This window comes from Cucurbita maxima, unplaced genomic scaffold (assembly GCF_002738345.1).
Source record: "Cucurbita maxima cultivar Rimu unplaced genomic scaffold, Cmax_1.0 Cma_Scf00001, whole genome shotgun sequence".
NCBI classification, from domain to species: Eukaryota; Viridiplantae; Streptophyta; class Magnoliopsida; order Cucurbitales; family Cucurbitaceae; genus Cucurbita; species Cucurbita maxima.
The window spans coordinates 5,203,938-5,222,849 of record NW_019272017.1 but is presented as its reverse complement, the minus strand read 5'-3'; the positions used below and the strand labels follow the sequence as shown (position 1 = coordinate 5,222,849).

The window sequence follows — 18,912 nt, the reverse complement described above, 5'->3', positions numbered from 1 at the left end:
GTAATTTGGTGAAAATACAATCCCAAATACAAAAGAAAGAAAGCTATATTATTAAGGGCTGCCCACCACCATTCCAATACCAAAAAAAGAGGAAGTAGTAAAGTATGAGTCTAATCACAGAAGAGGTGAAAGCCAAGGCCGACGAGGTGTACTATGGCGACAAGGTCTCACAGGAGAAGACAAGGCTTCTGCTGAAAGAGGTGGGGCTTCCCAATGGGCTTTTGCCATTGAAGGACATAATAGAGTGTGGGTACGTCAAGGAAAGTGGGTTCGTTTGGATGAAGCAAAAGAAGGCCATAACCCACAAGTTCCACAAGATTGGGAAGCAAGTGACCTATGCCAAAGAGGTCACTGCCAATGTGGAGAAGAATAGGGTCAAGAATTTGACTGGGGTTAAGGCCAAGGAGGTTTTGATTTGGCTCACTTTGTCCGAGATCTATGTCGACGACCCGCCCACCGGGAATATTACCTTCCAGATCCCGGCTGGGCTGTCCCGGGCTTACCCAGTCGACGCATTCGAAATTGAGGAGGAGGCAGGGACGGAGACGAAGAAGAAAGACGTGAAAGAGGAGGACGTGAAGGAGGTGAAGAAGGAGGTGAGTAATGGAGGGAATGTGGTGGTGAATGTGAAGGAGGTTTGAGATTGTTTGTTGTAGGGTTCATCATGTGCTACTATGATTAATCTTTGTTGAGCCCTTTCATTCACATGGGTGATAATAATTAATATCCTATTAGAAGATTTTATTTTCTCGATCCTCCTTGTACTTCTAGAGCGTAGGTGGTCGAAATGTGCACGGAGCTAGAACCATATCAAATTAGTTAAACTATTTATGTGGGCTTAGTCATAACTAATTGAGATAGATAAGTCTGGTTAAATTAAGCCAAGCCAATCCAACTACTAAACACAAATAGGTCGAGTTGAACCGATGGAGACCTAATCCTTTTGCATGTATCTCCCTCCTCAATTCCTCTTCGACGAGATTAATTAATACATGTGAAGAAATTCCAAGACGTCAATACATGTGAAGAAAAACCAACAATAAAATCAGCCAAAAAAATATGAGCTCGGGTTTTCTGTAGACATATAATTGGTGTTCTCTGGATATTTTTTTTAAAAGGTAATCTACCATATTTATTTTTTCTATAAGGGTTAAAACATATTTAATAAATAATTTAAAATAATGATGTAATTAATGGTCAATATAGATTTATGTTAAAAAGAAAATGGGCCTTGAAATCATTGGGCTAATTTATGCGAGGTTCTATACTTTTGGGTCATGGGTTCAAGTCCTCACTAATGTCTATATTCTTTAAATTTAGTTGATGTAGTTTTTTTTAAGGTTTGAGCGGGTAAGGGTAATTTACGCTTTTGACCTTGAAACTCAACCGTTAATAAATCATGTTATAATATACGATGTATTAAACTTTTAATGCTTGACTGCCACATCCCATGATTCCAACGGGATGCTTAATATTAGGTTTTGAACAATCGAGTTATCGATTTTAGCTCGCTTTCAGTTACTTCATTCAACAAGTTTTACAACCACAATAATTGGCACAAAACGACCGTTGCTGCCATGAGTTCAACTTCACAGAAAGATAGTGCTATAGCTCGTTGCTTCTGAGATTGCTAACTGATCAAATCGAAATTAAAAGAAAAAGTTAAAGAACGAGTCGTAGCCAATAAAGATGTACGATGCATGTAGCCGGATCCGTACAGGGTACAGTGTAATGGTTAAAAGGGAAAGAGAATAGGTTGTTGGAAAGTATTATTGCAATGAAAGGGAAAGGCCATAATTATTGGGTTGGCTCTCGTGTGGCGTGACTCTGCCCATATTGGGTCATGTGGGAAAGTAGCAAAGTATGAGACATCAGAATTAAAGGCCAAATCATATCAAATTGTAGGGTACCCTCCTTATACCATACAATGACGTGGTTCGATCAATCTAAACAAAACTATATTTGTCGGTCAATTTCTACCTCTTGGGTCGAGACTACATATTGAAATTAGTCGAGCAGTTCTTCCCATTTGAGAGGGTTGTTCTAACTCTAGTACACGTTTGAATCCAACGTGATTTCATTATCTACACATTCAGTGAACAGGGTACGTGTCATATTTAGAAAGAACGTTGATATCGTACAACAATCATGTAAAAATGAATGAACGAGTATAACAATTAGAACGAATGGAAGTCGAATTGGAATAGTTTGGATCGAGATAAACGAAAAGATTGGTTATCGTGTGCGTTGAAAAGGGATGAATAGAGATAGAGAAAAGGTTAGGAGAGGCAGCGTTCATGTATGGTCCTAAAAATACAACCTTTCTTCATTATTGCTATTTAATTTCCTCTACCACTTGCTCTGCTTTCAATGCAATTATTTTAATATTATAAATTCAATTCAGGTACTATTTAAAAAAAAACATATATGTAATATTTTTTAAAATAATTAAATATTTTATGAGAGTTTTTCGTTAATTTACGTCTTTTAAAAGACGTGTATCAATTGTTACTAAAATTATATTTTAATTTTGATATGATACCAACTATAATAATTTAAACTTTATTAAAAAAAAAATTATTTAAAAGTAAAAACGTATTTTTGAAACCATTTTTAAATAAAATATTAAGGTTTTTATTTAAAATGAAGTGTAAATGTATTTTAAAACTCTTTTAAAAATTTAAATATATATATTTGTTTAGACTTATATTAAAAGTATTAAAAATTTTAAAATAAAGGTAATTTTTATTAATATAGTCTAAATAAAAATTAAAAAAAAATAAAAAACAGAAATTTGGAGTAAGACCGCCAGTCAAACCGGGACAAAACGCTTCAGATGGTCCCAGGCCAGCCATTTATTATTATTATTATTATTTTAATATTTTTAATTTTTAATTTATTTTTGGTGTTATGAACTAATTTCGGGCTACCATTAAAGCCTCTTCTTTCAATGTTACTTTAATTAAATGGTTTTAAATGATTAATGTTTATTTTTATAAAATGATTGTAGAATTATTAAATTACCAAAAAGGACACTCCTTTTGGGAAAAAAAAGAAATAAGTTAATAATTCTTGGACTATTTTTTATTTTTTTTTATCAAAAATATTTATTTATAATAATTACGAATCTTTTAAGTCTATAGCAAATTTATCGTACTAGTCTTATTTTTAGAAAGAGGTCAAAAGGTCAGTATAGGGGAAAATTCACAAACCTAACCATTTATGTAGTTGGCTAACTACGAGACATATTGACAAATAATTGAATAGAATTAAATGAGATATGTCTAATGGCTGGATCATTTTCGTAGTTAGTCAAGGAGGTTAGAGAATCGTGAACGAAATATTATTTCAAATATCGATCGCATTAACTACTTTGATCAAAACTTAGGGAAACAACGGGGTATTTTCTAAGATTTGATACACATTTTCATAAGACAAACCATATGATAAACAATAAAAATGTCCCTAACCTATGACTAAGAAAGATGAAAAATAAAGACCTTATGGAAGGTCCCATCAAATTACCAAACAAATTGGCTTTGGTTGAAGAAATTATAAAGGCTAACTTCCTATAGAAAGTGAAAAAGCTAAGCTAAAAAAGTAGAACTTTTTTTTTTTTTTTTTTTTTTTTTTTTTTTTTTTTTTTTTTTTTTTTTTTTTTTTTTTTTTTTTTTTTTTTGTTTTGTTTTGTTTTGTTGTGGTTAGATTTGGGTGTTTCTGGGTGTGACAGTTATATATTATACCATCTCTTTCATGATATGGTCTTATGGCTATTAGCTGTTAGTACATGAGAGTCGACAAGTTTTAAACGACTTCGTGATATTTTTCACTATGTGTGCATATCTAACCCAACAGTGAAGTTGTTTACTCAAGTATTTCTAATACTCAGCATTTTCAAAATGTTTTAAGATAGGGTCGAAAGCATGCAAAGGTCGGGACAAAGAGGGATTATTAGCTACGGGGGAGACTCGCTCTTCATTTTCATCCATAGGGTGGGTGAATATACCAAAATTTTACATCCAATAAATTAGGAACTAAACAGATATTAGCGTATACTCTTGTTTTGTTTTGTTTTGAAGTCCAAATCTTGGTTTTCTGAAGCTTTCTTTTGCATTTGTGGTTGGATAAGGACTAGTTTGCTTTAAGAGATGCCTTTGTTCTCTCATCTTTTTTATCTTTCTTTTCTTTCCTTTTTCTAAGGCACACTGTATTGATGCTGAAAGTACACATTATCATCTTCTTATCTTCTTTATCTTTACAAAAAAGTTCCTTCTGTAAATCTACAAAACAAAGCAGAAGATAAGAGAGCAAGACGACAAGGCTTCATATAATTGCACAACTGATCATATTCAAACCACAACAATGGTTGACTACAACAACAACAACAACAACAACTTCAGCCTGCCTCCTTTGTGTTCTCTTCATTATTTGCAATACCCATTTCACAAAATGGTCATCAAAGTTAGTCAAATTTGTCCTCCTCTTCATACACAACAACAACAACAACATTGAAATTAACAACCTTTGTCATGCAAAATGGAAAAGGATTGAGAACCACTTCCCTTGATTTCCTCATCAATGTTTCCCATTTCTCCCTCTCTCTTGTCTTTTCAAAATTTCAACCCTTTTTCTTCTTCTAGTATAGTATGATTTCGTACTAATCTCCCCCCAACCCCCAAATACTAGGAACTTCTTTGACAATTGAATTGTGTTGAATCAAACCTGGGGGGGNGGGTGATGTTCTAGCGTTTTTTGCTCGTGTTTCTGGCATTGGCGCGCCGAGGTTTTACAAGCCGAGAAGAATGTAGTAAATGAGAGTGATTGGAAGTGCTATTAACATCCCGAATATGACTCTACACGCAGCCAACAACGGGTAAAGATTGATATTAGTTAGGAAGGAAACAGCATCGCAACAAATCAGACACAGAATCTAACTTTGTTAACATGTCAAGTCAAGTTAAAGTAAGTATTCCGTTGAATTTGTAAGAAACTTACGCGGTGTTGAGGATGGCAGGATGAACGTTGTACTCTTTAGCAAAAACAAAGGGAACAATGCCTTGAGGTAATGCAGCCTGCAAAGATCATATTAGATCAACATAGTTGGAGTCACTTGCTATAAGTTTCGTTAACGGTGAAACGGACAGTTCGAGTAACCTGAACAATGGCGACGCGGAGGAGATTTCCGTGCAGGCCGATAGCAGCCGAAGCAGCTGCCATCACAGCCGGGCCAGTGAGGAACCTCACTGCCATGGAAAAAGCAGCAACGGAGTTTCCACAAGCTATTAGTTTCGGTTGTAAAGCCATGAATATACCTTTGGAAGGGAAACAAAAACCAGAGAGAGAGAGAGAGAAGTCATTTGGACCATAAAAAGATATGAATTTAATGAGAATCATTTCACAGTGTAAAGGGGACGGCAGAAGAGTCAACAGCAAATGTGACCATATGAAACTTAAACCACCAGAGACACTGACGAGTGGACCCACATGTTGGGTGGTAGAGATCCATTTGTAGTGAAGAGGATAAATATTTATGGATTTGGTTCGTGACAGAGAATGTGAGAAGCAAATGGATGGTTCCTGGTTGATGTTGGCAGTAAGGACCAAGCCATAATTTCAGACATAGACGACAACAACAACCTAATATCTGCCTAATTTAATCTAACAAATCACCATTGCTAACGGGAAATTTTGAAAAACTCCCCACAAAAAATGTACCCTATTCCTTAAAGATCTCAAGCCCACTACTATTAGATACGGTCTTTTTGAACTTTTCCTCAAAGCTACTATGAAGAGGTTTCTACACCCTTATAAGGAGTGTTTCGTTCCCTTCACCAACTGATGTGGGTTCTCACAATCCACCCCGTGGGCATCCGACATCCTCACTGGCACGCCTCACGATAACTGAATCTGATACCATCGGTAACAGTTCAAGCCCATGGCTAACAAATATTATCCTCATTGGACTTTTCCTTCGAGAGCTTCCCTTAAGATTTTAAAACTCGACTATTAAGGAGAAGTTTCTAAACCCAATGCTTCATTCCTCTTTTCAACCGATGTGGGATATCACAATTCATCCTCATTAGCATGCCTCCCGATGACTGGCTCTAATACCATTTGTAACTACCTAAGCCCATCGCTAGCAGATATTGTCCTCCTTGGGTTTTCTCTCTCGGACTTTCCCCTCGAGGTTTTAAAACACGTCTACTAGGGAGAGGTTTCCACATCCTTGTAAGGAATGCTTCATTACCATATACAACAACCGATGTGGGATCTCAGGGTGCTTTTCCAAATCAGAAAACTAAAAACCCAAAACTCTATCAAGCAACCAGAGATGAACACGTTTGCAAGCATATAAAAGCCAATAGAAACTTGTAGGAGATGGATTTGACTCACCTAAGCTGAACATAGCCATTCCAAGCCCTGCATCAGAGAGTATGGAGATTGATTGCGCTACTATTTTAGGCATAGACACATGCCAGCTGCAAATGAACACACAAAAAATGATTCAAACTTGAGGGCTAACAGAGAAAACAAGAGCACATCCAAATCAATGGCTTCAAAGTTTAAACACAGTACCGAAAGGCAATAAGAGCCCAAGCAAGGCCAACGAGACTTGAATATGTGTTCGGATTTCTAATAAGCTTTCGCCACACCATGATTAAGATCAAACGTGTCATAACGCTCGTCGGAGGCATTTGTTTCGCCGCCCCACTCTCCGGAGCTGCGGCGGGGGCGCTGCCGCCCGAGCCCAGCTTGAGGAGTCCAGTAGGACCCTTTTCTTCTTTCTCATCGTCTACCTCAACTCTCCCTTGAAAATTCAACTCCTCCCCTCTGAACCCCTCACTTTCAGCAACTAATTAATCATGATCACAACAATAGTTTATCGTTAAATGCATTGAAATAAGCTTTTGTGATTTTTGGGTTTTTGCGTTCTTTGTGATTCTACCTTTTTTCTCCCCATTCTGCGGGTGATCGGCGATGAACATCCTGATTTCCTTGGCGTTCTGATCGGAGCGTCCTGTTTGTTCAGTAGCTCCTAAATCTGACCCGCCGAATACATGAAGACCGTCGGTTTCTGAAACTGGCGAAGCGCTTGAACTCCATACGAACATGTGAAGCTCCTTAGCATCATGGCTGGCTTTACTCGTCGGACCGCCGTTCTGTGGCAGCGGCTGCTGGGGTGGCTGTGTTTTACCGCTTTTTGTAAACTCTGGATTCGGCGCCGGATAGAAACCGAACCTCGGAGAATTCGCCGTCGGAACAGCAGAACTCTCCTCGAAATTCGACGGCCGAGGCGTCGGACCTCTCGACGATTGAACGGAATACAATTCCGGTTGGCCAAAATTCGAGTGCCGTCCTTGATATCCCATCAGAGAGTAGAAATCCGAGTGGTTAAAATTCGAACCTCGTGGCGTAGGGTTTCTCGAAGAACTTAAACTATAAATCTCCGCTCCAGTGAGATTCGACGGCCGAGGCGTCAACGCCGGGAGCGAACAAGGCCCTAAAGACCGCAGTGAAGCGTTAGATTTCCTCACAGTGACATGAAGCTTGCCGTCGTTGCCAATTTCAGCGTCGGTCTCAAGAAAATCCCTCCCGTCCAAGGAAACCACATCGGAATCGACCTTGAAGGACACAATGGAGGCCGCAGTTTCAGGAAATTGCTCCATAATAAGTATCTTCGCTCCACGATACTCGAACAGAAAAAGCAGAAGCGTGTACCAGATAATGCACTGCATAACAACAACCTGAACCATCAAACTCCCAGAGTTACCTCCATACATAGCCTGTAGCAGAGGAATCCCCATGACGAGAGTATTCGGCAGAGTTGAAAGCGAGAAGATGGTAATCATCCACTCCATACTCCCATTTTTAGTGAAATTCGCCCAAATCGTGAGGGCAACGAGCATGATTATCTTCTGCAGAGTATCAGCAGCGATGAACCGAAAGTTCATAGCATAAGGATCATTATTAGAGATGAAATGGAAGGAAAGCAAGGGTACGGCAAAGATGGCAACAAAGCGGTTGATACCGGAGCACTGATCCGGCGAGAAGATCCTCCACCAACGAACAGAGCCGTAAGCCAAAATCATGGCCACGTACAGAGGAATCACCGCCGTCAGGACAGTGTAGAGGTCCTTCCCGGTGATCATCTCCGGCGAGACAAATAAAAAATAAAAAGAACAACGAATGGGAGCTTCTGTAGAGGCTAGAAATTGAAGAGATTGAAAACTCGATTGATGATAGAGGGCAGATTTGAGAAGATTAGGGGACGAAGAAAACCGTTGGATAACGAACTGTAGAGAGAGAGAGAGAGAGAGAGAGAGAATTACTTGGATGGTTGCAGAGGTGCTAATTACAGAGTGGAAACTGGGTTCCACTGTGATTAGGCTTTACAGGGAGAAAATTTAGTGATTTGTGGAGGGAGAGAGGGAAGATGGAAGAATATATATTTATAGAGCAGAGCAGAGCAGAGCATAGCATTGGCATAGCAGTGCAAAAGGAGATAGATCGAGGAGGATACTGTGGCTGAGAAGTGAGCTGTGGTGGGTTTTGGGTTCTTTCTTTTACGACTTTTTTGGGCTTTTCTTTACGGGACCATTCCCTACACAATTGGGACACTCCGCCTTTAACTAACCATTCCATGTGCTTCTCTTCACTCTTAACTCAACCCTTGGGTTAACTTTTAACTCACCTTTCCCACTACCATCAAATAGTAAAAAGAAAAACATAGATTTTAATATTTTTTACTATTGATTCCGAAAATAATAATATTACTTAATTTGATATCTTTTTAAATGAGTTGCACCCCCCAAAAAAAAAAATTAAATAAATAAATAAAAATAAAAATCGATGGTTAAATGATATGGTACAACTTGACATACAATTGTACATAATTATAACTTATAATTCACGTTATTTGTCTCAATAACTCATGTTTATCATAAGAGCGAACACATGCATCATATAACTGTAAATAGCTATTTGTCACGAAAATTCATGACTAATTATTGTTATACCATATATTAATCGCACAACATACAATTTTCTAACAAAAGAGTCAAGTTCACTTCTATCGAAAAATTTGGAATGATAATGATAGACCTTATAGCTGCATGAAGAAGTTGTAGCGGTGGGCATCATACGCTGCCACAACAAAGAGGAAAGACTGGTCCGCCCAAAACTACTACTTATCAAGTGAGTTCACGTCACTGCTACTACCAGCGAGAGGGCGGGAACAATTTAACTTCCTTTTTATCTCTATATACTCTATATATTTTTCTCACCTCCTCTTGTATTCATCTTAAATTTCAACATATTTTGTTTACGGATAGACAACATTTAAATTCAAAAGCATAGCTCAGAGCATAAAACATCAATTATCATTTTAAAAATGGGTGGTTTTCATTTTTATCTCATCCATTTAAACTTTTAAAAAGAAAAACTTAGATTTCAAAAGTTTAAATCATTAAGTGAATTTACCTATTAAAAAGAATTGTTTTTAAATTTTTTGTCGCATAAAGTTAACATTTTAATCGACAACATCGGTAAGCTTTTTCTAAATCGTTATCAGTCAAAATATGGAATATAACTTTACTATCTATTATATTCAACTAATTTTGAAGTTTCTAGTTTCGAATCTCCCTCTACATTGGAGAATTAATCTATACCATTAACTATGTCAATATTATATTTTCACTTATCGACTTTCTATATAACCTTTAAATAAGAGTTAATGTGGTAGACATTAAAAAAGTTTAAAACACAATAAAATAAATGGACACAAATTTGAAAGACAGTCTAGAAAAATGTATTGAACAAACTTAGTAATTTAACTCAACCATGACTTGCAATTCAATCCCAAAAGAGGGAGAAAGAGCATGCTTGATGAATAGCAAGGCAAGGTCATATGTCCTAAATAGCACTATCTATATTAAATAGTAATTAAAAATGACAATTTACTTCCACTTTCAGCCACAACATTTATCAGGAAGTTATGAAAGTCATTATGATAACCTGAATCTTGCACGAAACCTCAACAAATACCGACTCTGGTTTCCATTATGATTCGAGTAGAACATGCACATTAATCATATTCAGTCAAGCACTCAGCCCTATCCATCCTATCCAAACTAGTAAAAAGAAATTAACACATATATACACCCATCAAAGGCAATACTTCAATTAACTACTACTATGAATTTGAAATCTCATTCTCACAAGTTAGTAGGTATCCTACTAAAATTTAGAACTGTTTATTTTCTAAAAAAATTAATAAAACTCTTTCACTCTTTCTCTATTCCACTATTCTAGTTGTAAAAAATATATATATAGGTGGTCACTAAGAGATATTCACTCACTAGTGTCTAGTGAGTAGGTAAGTATTAAAAAAAGAAAGAATCTCCCTTTTTTCACGTCCTTTCTGTGTTCCTCTTTCTTACTTGTGAAAAATTTAATAGTGGTCAACATCAGATAACTCTAAGACACTCTCCATCAAAAAAAAAAAAAAAAAAAAGTATTTTGGGGGTAGGGGTGGTCATGTACGTTTTCTTTTGAGTTTGTTGAAATTTGGTTTCATTAGTTGAGTTTGAGTACCTGTGAAGCCTTGGTCTCGGGCCAGAACTGGCACCAACGGGATTGGTGGTTTCTTCGTTGGACTATTTGGATCAACCAAGTCAATGCTGATGGTATTAGGAGATGTAGCCTTAGTTCTCTGTCTTGGTATCTCAAGTCTCTCTAAAATCCTTGACGTTTTCACAGCCAATTGTTTGTTGCCATCGGGTGGCGAGAGAGAAAATCTATCCAGCTTGTCTTTGGAGACATAAACTGGACATGTTTCAGGGAATTCATGGGTAACTAGCTGCTCCCAAGTTTCAGCAACTCCAGCTTCTATGCAGTCCATTGCGGTTACAATTTCAACGTCTTTTACAGAGTTCACAATTCCTTTCAAATAATCCGGGCCGTTTGATTCATTGCCGTAGGTTCCCTCTTCTGACCTAGGAGTTAATGACCTGGCATATAACACCAAGAAAAATCTATTTTTCAGCTCTACTACTCATCATTATAACAAAAATTTCAAGAAGTAAATTAAGGGCTACGCAATTGGGCGATACAGAATGTGGTCAATAAATTATTGTTTCTGAAATGTGATGGCGTATCAAGTTTGATTAAATCCCGACAAATTGCCTTGAAATGTGGGACGTGGCACAGAAATGTGACACATATTATTGAAAGCAACAGTGTTGTACGTTATCTTTGTCTCTAGGAAATTATTTGACATTAATTAGATTTCAGAGAGGAGAATAATCGAAGTCCAAGAAGCTCAAACGTTCTTTGATCAGAAAACCAAGATGGATTAGATTTCGTTTGACTCTGACAGCTTTGTTTCAATGCTGCATCGCCAGTCCAAAAAGTAGAGCCAGCGAGGGTATTATATTCAGAATTTGTTTATAGTTTTGTAATTTAATTCCAAAACCCTTTTGAAATCTTTTCCAAATTTTGGAAACTAAAAGAAATAATGTTTACGTTTTCAACATTTGACAACAATTTCAAAAACTACTTCTAACGAGTGGAAAGCTAAATAAAGAAAACTGTGTTCCAAATAGTCTTCATTAGTTTAATTTTGAAAAACCAAAGACCAAAAAAGAAAATTTTGAATGTAATTAAAAAACCCATTACCACCTTGGCAAATGTAAAAGAGCTATAATATACACGAGGGAGGAGAGGATTACTACCTGAACTCCAAACTTTCTTTCACAAGAACGTTCAACTTTTGGTGGAGGCCTCTTTCATGCATCAACGGATTGTAGTCTTTTAGTTCAACCTAAAGATGAAAGAAGGTACTTTTAATCCCCACGAAGAAATAATTTGAGAGAATACCATAATTGCATCTTGCATATTTCTCAGATTGTATAATAATGCACCTAAAAATGTTTAGACAAATTCAACCTTCTCCAACGAGACAAGAATGGAGCTTTGGATCTCCTGGCAAACATGAGCCGTAATCAAAGTCTTGATGTCTGGTACATAGAGAACTTCCTCAGAGCCAGCAAGACGCTGCAATTTTCCCTTAATAATTCAGAGATGAATTGACAAGAAAGCTTAACCAAATTGTGTTTTTCACTCTTGTTAGTTGATCAAAAGGAATAGATTCTAAATCAAAATGATAAAACATAAAATCATTGGTGAAGACAGTAATCATTATATAAAGAACAGTAAACACTCCATATGTCAAAAGAGAGATTCGATTATTACCCTAAGAAACATTGATCCATTTTGTGATGGCTGTAGAATATAATAGCAAGGGAAAGTAGATTCATTTAAGGTCTCCATATTCCAATTTGATAGGCAAACCAAACCCTGATCTAGTGAGTGGAGAGCACCACAAAGTCCTCGAAAAGCTACCAAATAAATAAAGGAATAAAGAAGTAATAATATATATATCAGTGTCATCTGAAACCAGAGGCAAATGGATGATAAGGGGATGTTATATAAAGTATATAAGGAAAAGCACATTGAAAAAATTAAATGGAGGTTGTCCTATGCACCTAAAGCGTTCAACTCAAACTCATCGTTTCCTGCTGAAGAAGATTCTGATGATGGAACCACAAAATAGGAGGCTCCCATAATAACACCTACATCAAACTGTCAAAACTTAGAAAAGTGATTCCATAAAGTGTTTGTTGACTACTACTTCTTGATGACAGAAATTAAAGGTTGGGAAGAAAATCAAAGATGACCACCAGCCGTTAGTGTACGAGTAATCATTAACATATGATATTTTATGATTTATGTCATGATCTGGGTTAGTCAGAAAAGTCATAAGCCCATAACCTGAAAGTCAACTCAAGGGAAACGAGAGTAGGGTTTTTATTATTATAAAAATAAAAGTAGGTAAGATAACAATTATTAATGATACTTTACATAATGGTTATAGGTAACAGGGTCTAACTTTGGTTTGAAAAATTATTTTGGAAGAGCATAGATGTACGAAGCAAACGTGAGCAGTCAGCAGAGAAAGACGAGTAGTAATTGAGCTCAGGATTTTTCCACGTACGACTTGGGTAGTGGAGCACCAGAACAGGAAAGTATCAGACATACTAAATTCAGCATACATTCCCTGATATTTCAGGGAAAATTCCCACACAGTAAACATGTCAATATAGAAGGCAAATGGGAGGGAAATTGACAGAGCTTCAGAACCAACTTACTTTCGCATAAGGTTCCCAAGTTGGTTCGTTGTATGATGTCAAATTTAATTTGTGAAGAATTTGGCTGAGACTTGGTAAGACACTGAGACGACAGCAGAAACAGGATTGATTTCTCCCCAACTTTCGTTGTGTTTTTCATTACGTCAGAGGTTTCCAGAAAATCCCCGCTGATTGCGCAGGAAGATTCCTTCATCTCTTTTCTTCTGTAGACTTCTAATGGCATACCATGACATCTGCATGTCTACAACATTTTCAGTAACAGTTAAAATTCTTACCCACAGCCTAAGAATGCAGAATAAAGCTACCAAAGCATTCAATTTGATGTTTGATACTTTTCTCTAGTCCTACTTAGGAGGATATGAAGTCTAAAATTGAACTCCCAGATATGGACATGATTATACCATTTTAGTTGGCAACATTTCCAAATAAAAATGGTTCAATTTCAAGCTATTTCTTTTCATTAGAAATTTCAGCATCCTGACAGAACTAAAATGACATTCAAATATGAAAGGTAAAGAACTACAAGATAAACCAAATATTTCGAGGTACTTGAATCCTACCCTCTTGAGAACTCTGCTGCCAGGCAAAAATGGAAATAAATCCATGAATGCTCTCACAAACTAATGAGCTCGGTTAGCCATTTACTTCTCTATTGAAGAAATTGAGTGAGCTTGTCAGCAAATATGAGAAAATACAACTCTTTTATTTTAAACCCTCTCCGGAACTAATTTGAAGTGTCTACTCATCCTTGCCTGTGATGTAACATGACTCACTTTCACAATTACATACTAAGTTTCGGAGACTAGATTGTCCCAAATTTGAAAGAACCTCGATGAAAAAAACCATTAGTTCAATGGAATTATCATGGTCAAATGTGTTTTTTAATCCAAATTTATTCTCCCATCAGAATGTGCAGAAGTGGTTACTCTACTATTAGGTTGCGTGACAGGAAAAGTTAAACAAATAATCAATAATCTGATTGAAAGAATTTACCTGACAAGGGGGAAACCCATCAATCATCTGCTTGACAGACATATACAAGTTGCAGGTTATCTGGTTCGTGGAATAAATGAGGTTTCCTTTGAAATCAAAGCAAGCTATTAATGGTTCTTTCATATCATCCTTGAGGTCGTGCAACCATTGTCTCACAAGGCTTTGAAATACTCTGACATCTGCAAATTTGTAAAATATTATAAACATTAGCTCAATCCACTGCCAATAGATAACTACGATGAACTACGTATAGGAAAATTTAGAAGATTGCAATTTGTGGTGTGAAGGTACCTAAAGAGGTGAAAAAATGAATCCAGAACTATAGTAGACAATTATGGTTAAACAGACCGATAGACAATTGAGGAAGAATGATTTCTTAACGAAGACCAACTTATAGACCAAGAGGACTGATGCTGATATGCATTAGCCACCCCCAATGTTCAATGGAGTAATATCCTTTATACAATCTTCCCCATTATCAAGATGCAACGACTTCCATTTTTTACATTGGATCAGAAAAGGTTGAAAATTTTCCACTTGTAAATGAACAAGATATGCATCAACTATTAAGAATTTGTGGAATTGTTGTTTCTTACGAGTTAAAAGTAATCACGTGATAGATCACCACAGTACTCAACGCCCACAGAGTTGGGAAATCTCATAAGCTCTCAGAACTTACTTTCTTTTCACAAGATATGAGTAGGAGAGTAAACCATTGTTCTACGTCTACCTGGAAGGTATAATTCAAGAGAGCAGCCATCAATGTCAGAAATGCGTCTAATTAGCCCGTTAGCATCCTCTTCAATGAAATTGAGATGGCTCGATTTTTGCTTAAAGATGACAAACTTAACTGAAACACGCATATTAGCCGCCTCCTGAGGAAAATAAAAACACAATCCAAAAGAAAAAGCCCTTAGACTTATCATCCAAATTGAAGATGAACCAAGATCTTAGCAGTTCAGCTAAATAAATGGCCAACCATAAGTGTCTTTTCCAGGTGGGAATCCAAATCATAGTGTGCATATGCGCTTAGTACAATCACTTTCCTCTTTACATTTTCCCCTCCCCATGAGTATAGAACTTGATCACTTAAAACAGCCGACAATTTCACATCTAACAGGTAGCAGCCAAATTCAATTCAATTCAATAAATATTCAAAGAAATGCCAGTAAAGTAGTTATTACGGGAGATACCGCGACAATAGACGGTTTCGTAGTCATTAATTTGGGGAATAAAGGCATCGGTTGGCAAATTCTCTACAGCGCGGTGGAAGTCACGGAGACTAAAACTTCTATTAGGAGTGTAAGCAACCTCCAACTGTTTAATTCAGTGATGGATACACATAACCACAAACGAGCAATTTCAACTTCAAATTCGATTAGCCAAACAATTCAGAAAAGAGTAAACTAACGAAAGCTATCAGGATAAAAATTTCAAACGCCTATGTTCAAATAGCGCCTGCCTATATCTGTGTGTGAGCGTGAGTGAAAGTTTTTGCATATCCATACAAGAGCATCATCAGGACCAGAGGAGGCATTCTTTAAGACGTAGCACAATCCGATCCTACCAGCCGATGACGATGATGATATAGCATAAAGATTGGCGAGCTGCAACAAGGACTAACAGAAACAGATGAACACAATACACAATCGTGAGATTCGTCAGTCGGAAATAGAACGAAAATGAAAGCTTATACAAATTTGAATCCAAACTGGCCTTACATCCGTTAAGCCGCTGAGGATGGGAGGAGGCAAGGTTCTCAAATCTAGCAGAAAACACAGCAGCGCCATTTCAGGCTCGCGAATTCGTTTTCACTTTGCTTACAGTTGCCACTGATTTGGCGCGAAATTGTTCAGTACAGAGACAAGCTTAAACGAGAACGATTATGTACCCGGACCTATCGCTCTGTTTCTTAACCGGTAACCCGCTCTAGGCCCATTGGACTTTATATTGGTAGAGATTAATAAATTTGTAAAATTTGTTTTTAAATTTTAAAATATTTTTAATAAGTCTCACATTTTGTAATTATTAAATTATACAAAAGTTTCCATTTCATTAAAAATTTTATTTTTACTTTTAATTTTTTAAATTTGTTCTAAAAATATTTTTGAAAGTGTTGGATGATGAAAAATACTAACTCCATTGTTATGAGGTCTTTTGGGAAGCCCAAAATAAAGTCATGAGAACTTATGCTCAAAGTGGACAATATCATACCATTGTGGAGAGTCGTGTTCGTCTAACATGATATCAAAGTCATGCCCTAAACTTAGTCGTGTCAATAGATTGGTAAATCCTCGAATGTCGAACAAAGGACTCTAAAAAGAAAAAAGGAGTCAAGCCTCCTCGAAGGTACGAAGGCAGTCAAAAATGACTAAGACTCCAAAGGAGTCGAACCTCGATTAAGGGGAGGCGTGCTTTGTTCGAGGGGAGGTGTTGGATGATGAAAAATACTAACTCCATTGGTATGAAGCCTTTTGGGAAGCCCAAAGTAAAGTCATGAGAGCTTATGTTCAAAGTGGACAATACCATACCATTGTGGAGAGTCGTGTTCACTTAACAAGAAAGTTTTTTTTTTTTTAATAATATGAAAATTTGAAACACAAAGGTTATTTTCATTATATTTTATGTTTGTTCAGATTCAAAAAAAAGGGTATTTTTTAATTTTTTTTTTTTTTTTTTACTTTTTTATTTTAAATGAAATTAAGTGTTAATATTAAAATGGATTAAGTCATCTAACTACACCTGATTTTGAGACACGTGGAACCACATCGACCATTGAGCCAGAACCAATCGCATGGACACGAAACTGGCCACGTTCCCATGCCACTGCCACAAATATTAAATATATTTATTTATTGAATTTAATGGTTATAAACTCATGTCCACAAATGAAAAATTAGTTATGCAAAAGTTACTAATCAATTTATTGTATTCTAATTTTTCTTTTATTTTTCAAAATTGACAAAATAATAATAATAATAATAATAATAATAAAAATAAACATTAACCGAAAGTTATGATTAAAAAGAACAAAAAATCAAATTAAGTCAACCCGTTTTAAATTTATTAAGAGAGGTAACGTGACCATGTCAAAGGGATATATCGAGCCTTCAGATGCCGAATTCAAATACTAATTTTTAATCAAAATCCTAAGCATAGCTCATTATAGTCAATCCCTATCCAATTCAAATTTATGATTGATTGAACAAGTGAACAACTTTTCACGAGTTCTTGCAAGTTGATTAGTCTTCTATCTAGACAATTTGATTAATGAAATCACGTGAGAGTACGAATAAATTCCTCCTCTTCATAAGCATTCAATTTGAGCTAGATAATTTAGTTGAAATTTGGGATAAATAACAACCTAACTCTAACTCAACTAGTTGGTTCATTAAAGCTTCTCGAATCCCTGAACCTTTTATGGAACTAAAAGAAAATTAGATAAATTTTGTAAAATCACGATCAACCCGACTAAACTAAATCAACTTTTGAATATGATTGACTTGACTAGTCAGACATCTCGAAATCTCTGTCTCTTCTTTTGATTAAGATGTCTATGTCTAAATCGGTAATTTCACCACAAATATGGTATGAATGTGAGGAGACCACTAGACTCCTATATACATGTATACCACCAAGCCATGCATAGCCACATGGGTGGGCTCCCAATATGAAGGCATTCTTCCTCATCCCATAAAAAGGATGACAGAAAAATGAGCCAAGGGGGAAGTTTTGGCAAGCAAGAGATGTTAGGAAGTCCGTGGTTCATTTCGAGATCTGGGTCATTTTCCTTTTTTGACTCAATTATCTCAGAACATTGGAAACCTATCCCTAATAAAAGCGTTTTAAAATTTTGAAGGAAAACCCATAATGAAAAGCTCAAAGAAAACAATATTTAGTAGCGGTGAAGTTAAACCATGACAATTATACATCGTCACTAATTGAATTAAAGGTTCAACAAAACCAAATAGGAAGCAAACCAATTTGATCAATAATAGACGTTGAAAATTTATGATTGGAATCCAAAGTTTTGGTTGTAGGTGAAAGAAAAAAGGAAATTAAGTTACAATATTAATTTGCGCGAACATCGCAATAAATATACTAAAACTATATAGACGATTCATTTAAGTAGTACTTACTCGAGGACCCCAACATCTACATCGAGCTACACACTCAATATCATAAAGTTTCAAATTTTATTAGGGACAATAAAAAATTTAGTCTTTAAATTTTTAATTATTAATTTAAAGAATTCATAAATAGTTTTTATATAATTTAATAAAGATATTAAATAGTTAAAATGAGTTTAATTAAATGTAACGTTGTTGAGAAAAGAATTATGGCAGGAGGGCCCGCCAAATATGAGAGAAAGGCGGGATGGAGGCACGGACGGGGCACGTGGGGAAACGATGGATGATTAATTTCTTGTCCTTTTTGTTCTTGTCTTTTATAAGGACAGATTCATGCATTCGCAGCTTCCCAGTAAAATTCTTGAATCATCATAGCTTCAGTTCCCCATAATAATAATAATTAATAAATAATAATAACTTTTTACCAAAGTCTCCAATGGCCCACTTGTATCACTTAATCAATAATTTTAGGATAATTATAATAAATAATTTGAAAATATAATTTATTTATTTATTTTTTTTTATAAATAATTTTGAGTATATACTTCAACACAATAATAGCAAATAATAAGCATTATTGA

The 18,912-nt window shown here is 36.0% G+C and overlaps 3 protein-coding genes across 3 annotated transcripts; 1 reads left to right on the top strand and 2 right to left on the bottom strand.

Moving 5' to 3' along the window:
* Positions 1–68: 68 nt before the first annotated feature.
* LOC111489547 lies at positions 69–757 on the top strand. The gene has a single exon (XM_023137838.1). It carries the CDS (start codon positions 105–107, stop codon positions 639–641), a length of 537 nt encoding a protein of 178 aa, XP_022993606.1. The 5' UTR covers positions 69–104; the 3' UTR covers positions 642–757.
* Positions 758–4,302: 3,545 nt separating this feature from the next.
* LOC111484171 (auxin efflux carrier component 4) lies at positions 4,303–8,529 on the bottom strand. The gene is made up of 6 exons (XM_023130656.1): positions 6,947–8,529; positions 6,577–6,853; positions 6,394–6,479; positions 5,155–5,312; positions 4,996–5,072; positions 4,303–4,853 (listed from the first exon to the last, which is right to left on the bottom strand). The coding sequence occupies exons 1-6, from the start codon at positions 8,148–8,150 to the stop codon at positions 4,787–4,789; spliced, it is 1,869 nt and encodes a 622-aa protein (XP_022986424.1). The 5' UTR covers positions 8,151–8,529; the 3' UTR covers positions 4,303–4,786.
* A 1,492-nt stretch (positions 8,530–10,021) lies between these two features.
* Positions 10,022–16,089, bottom strand: LOC111489674. Its single transcript, XM_023138000.1, has 12 exons — positions 15,923–16,089; positions 15,710–15,820; positions 15,395–15,518; positions 15,181–15,314; positions 14,932–15,076; positions 14,202–14,380; positions 13,209–13,449; positions 12,546–12,632; positions 12,253–12,398; positions 11,947–12,054; positions 11,733–11,821; positions 10,022–11,009 (listed from the first exon to the last, which is right to left on the bottom strand). The coding sequence occupies exons 1-12, from the start codon at positions 15,989–15,991 to the stop codon at positions 10,535–10,537; spliced, it is 1,908 nt and encodes a 635-aa protein (XP_022993768.1). The 5' UTR covers positions 15,992–16,089; the 3' UTR covers positions 10,022–10,534.
* Between the last annotated feature and the right edge of the window lie 2,823 nt (positions 16,090–18,912).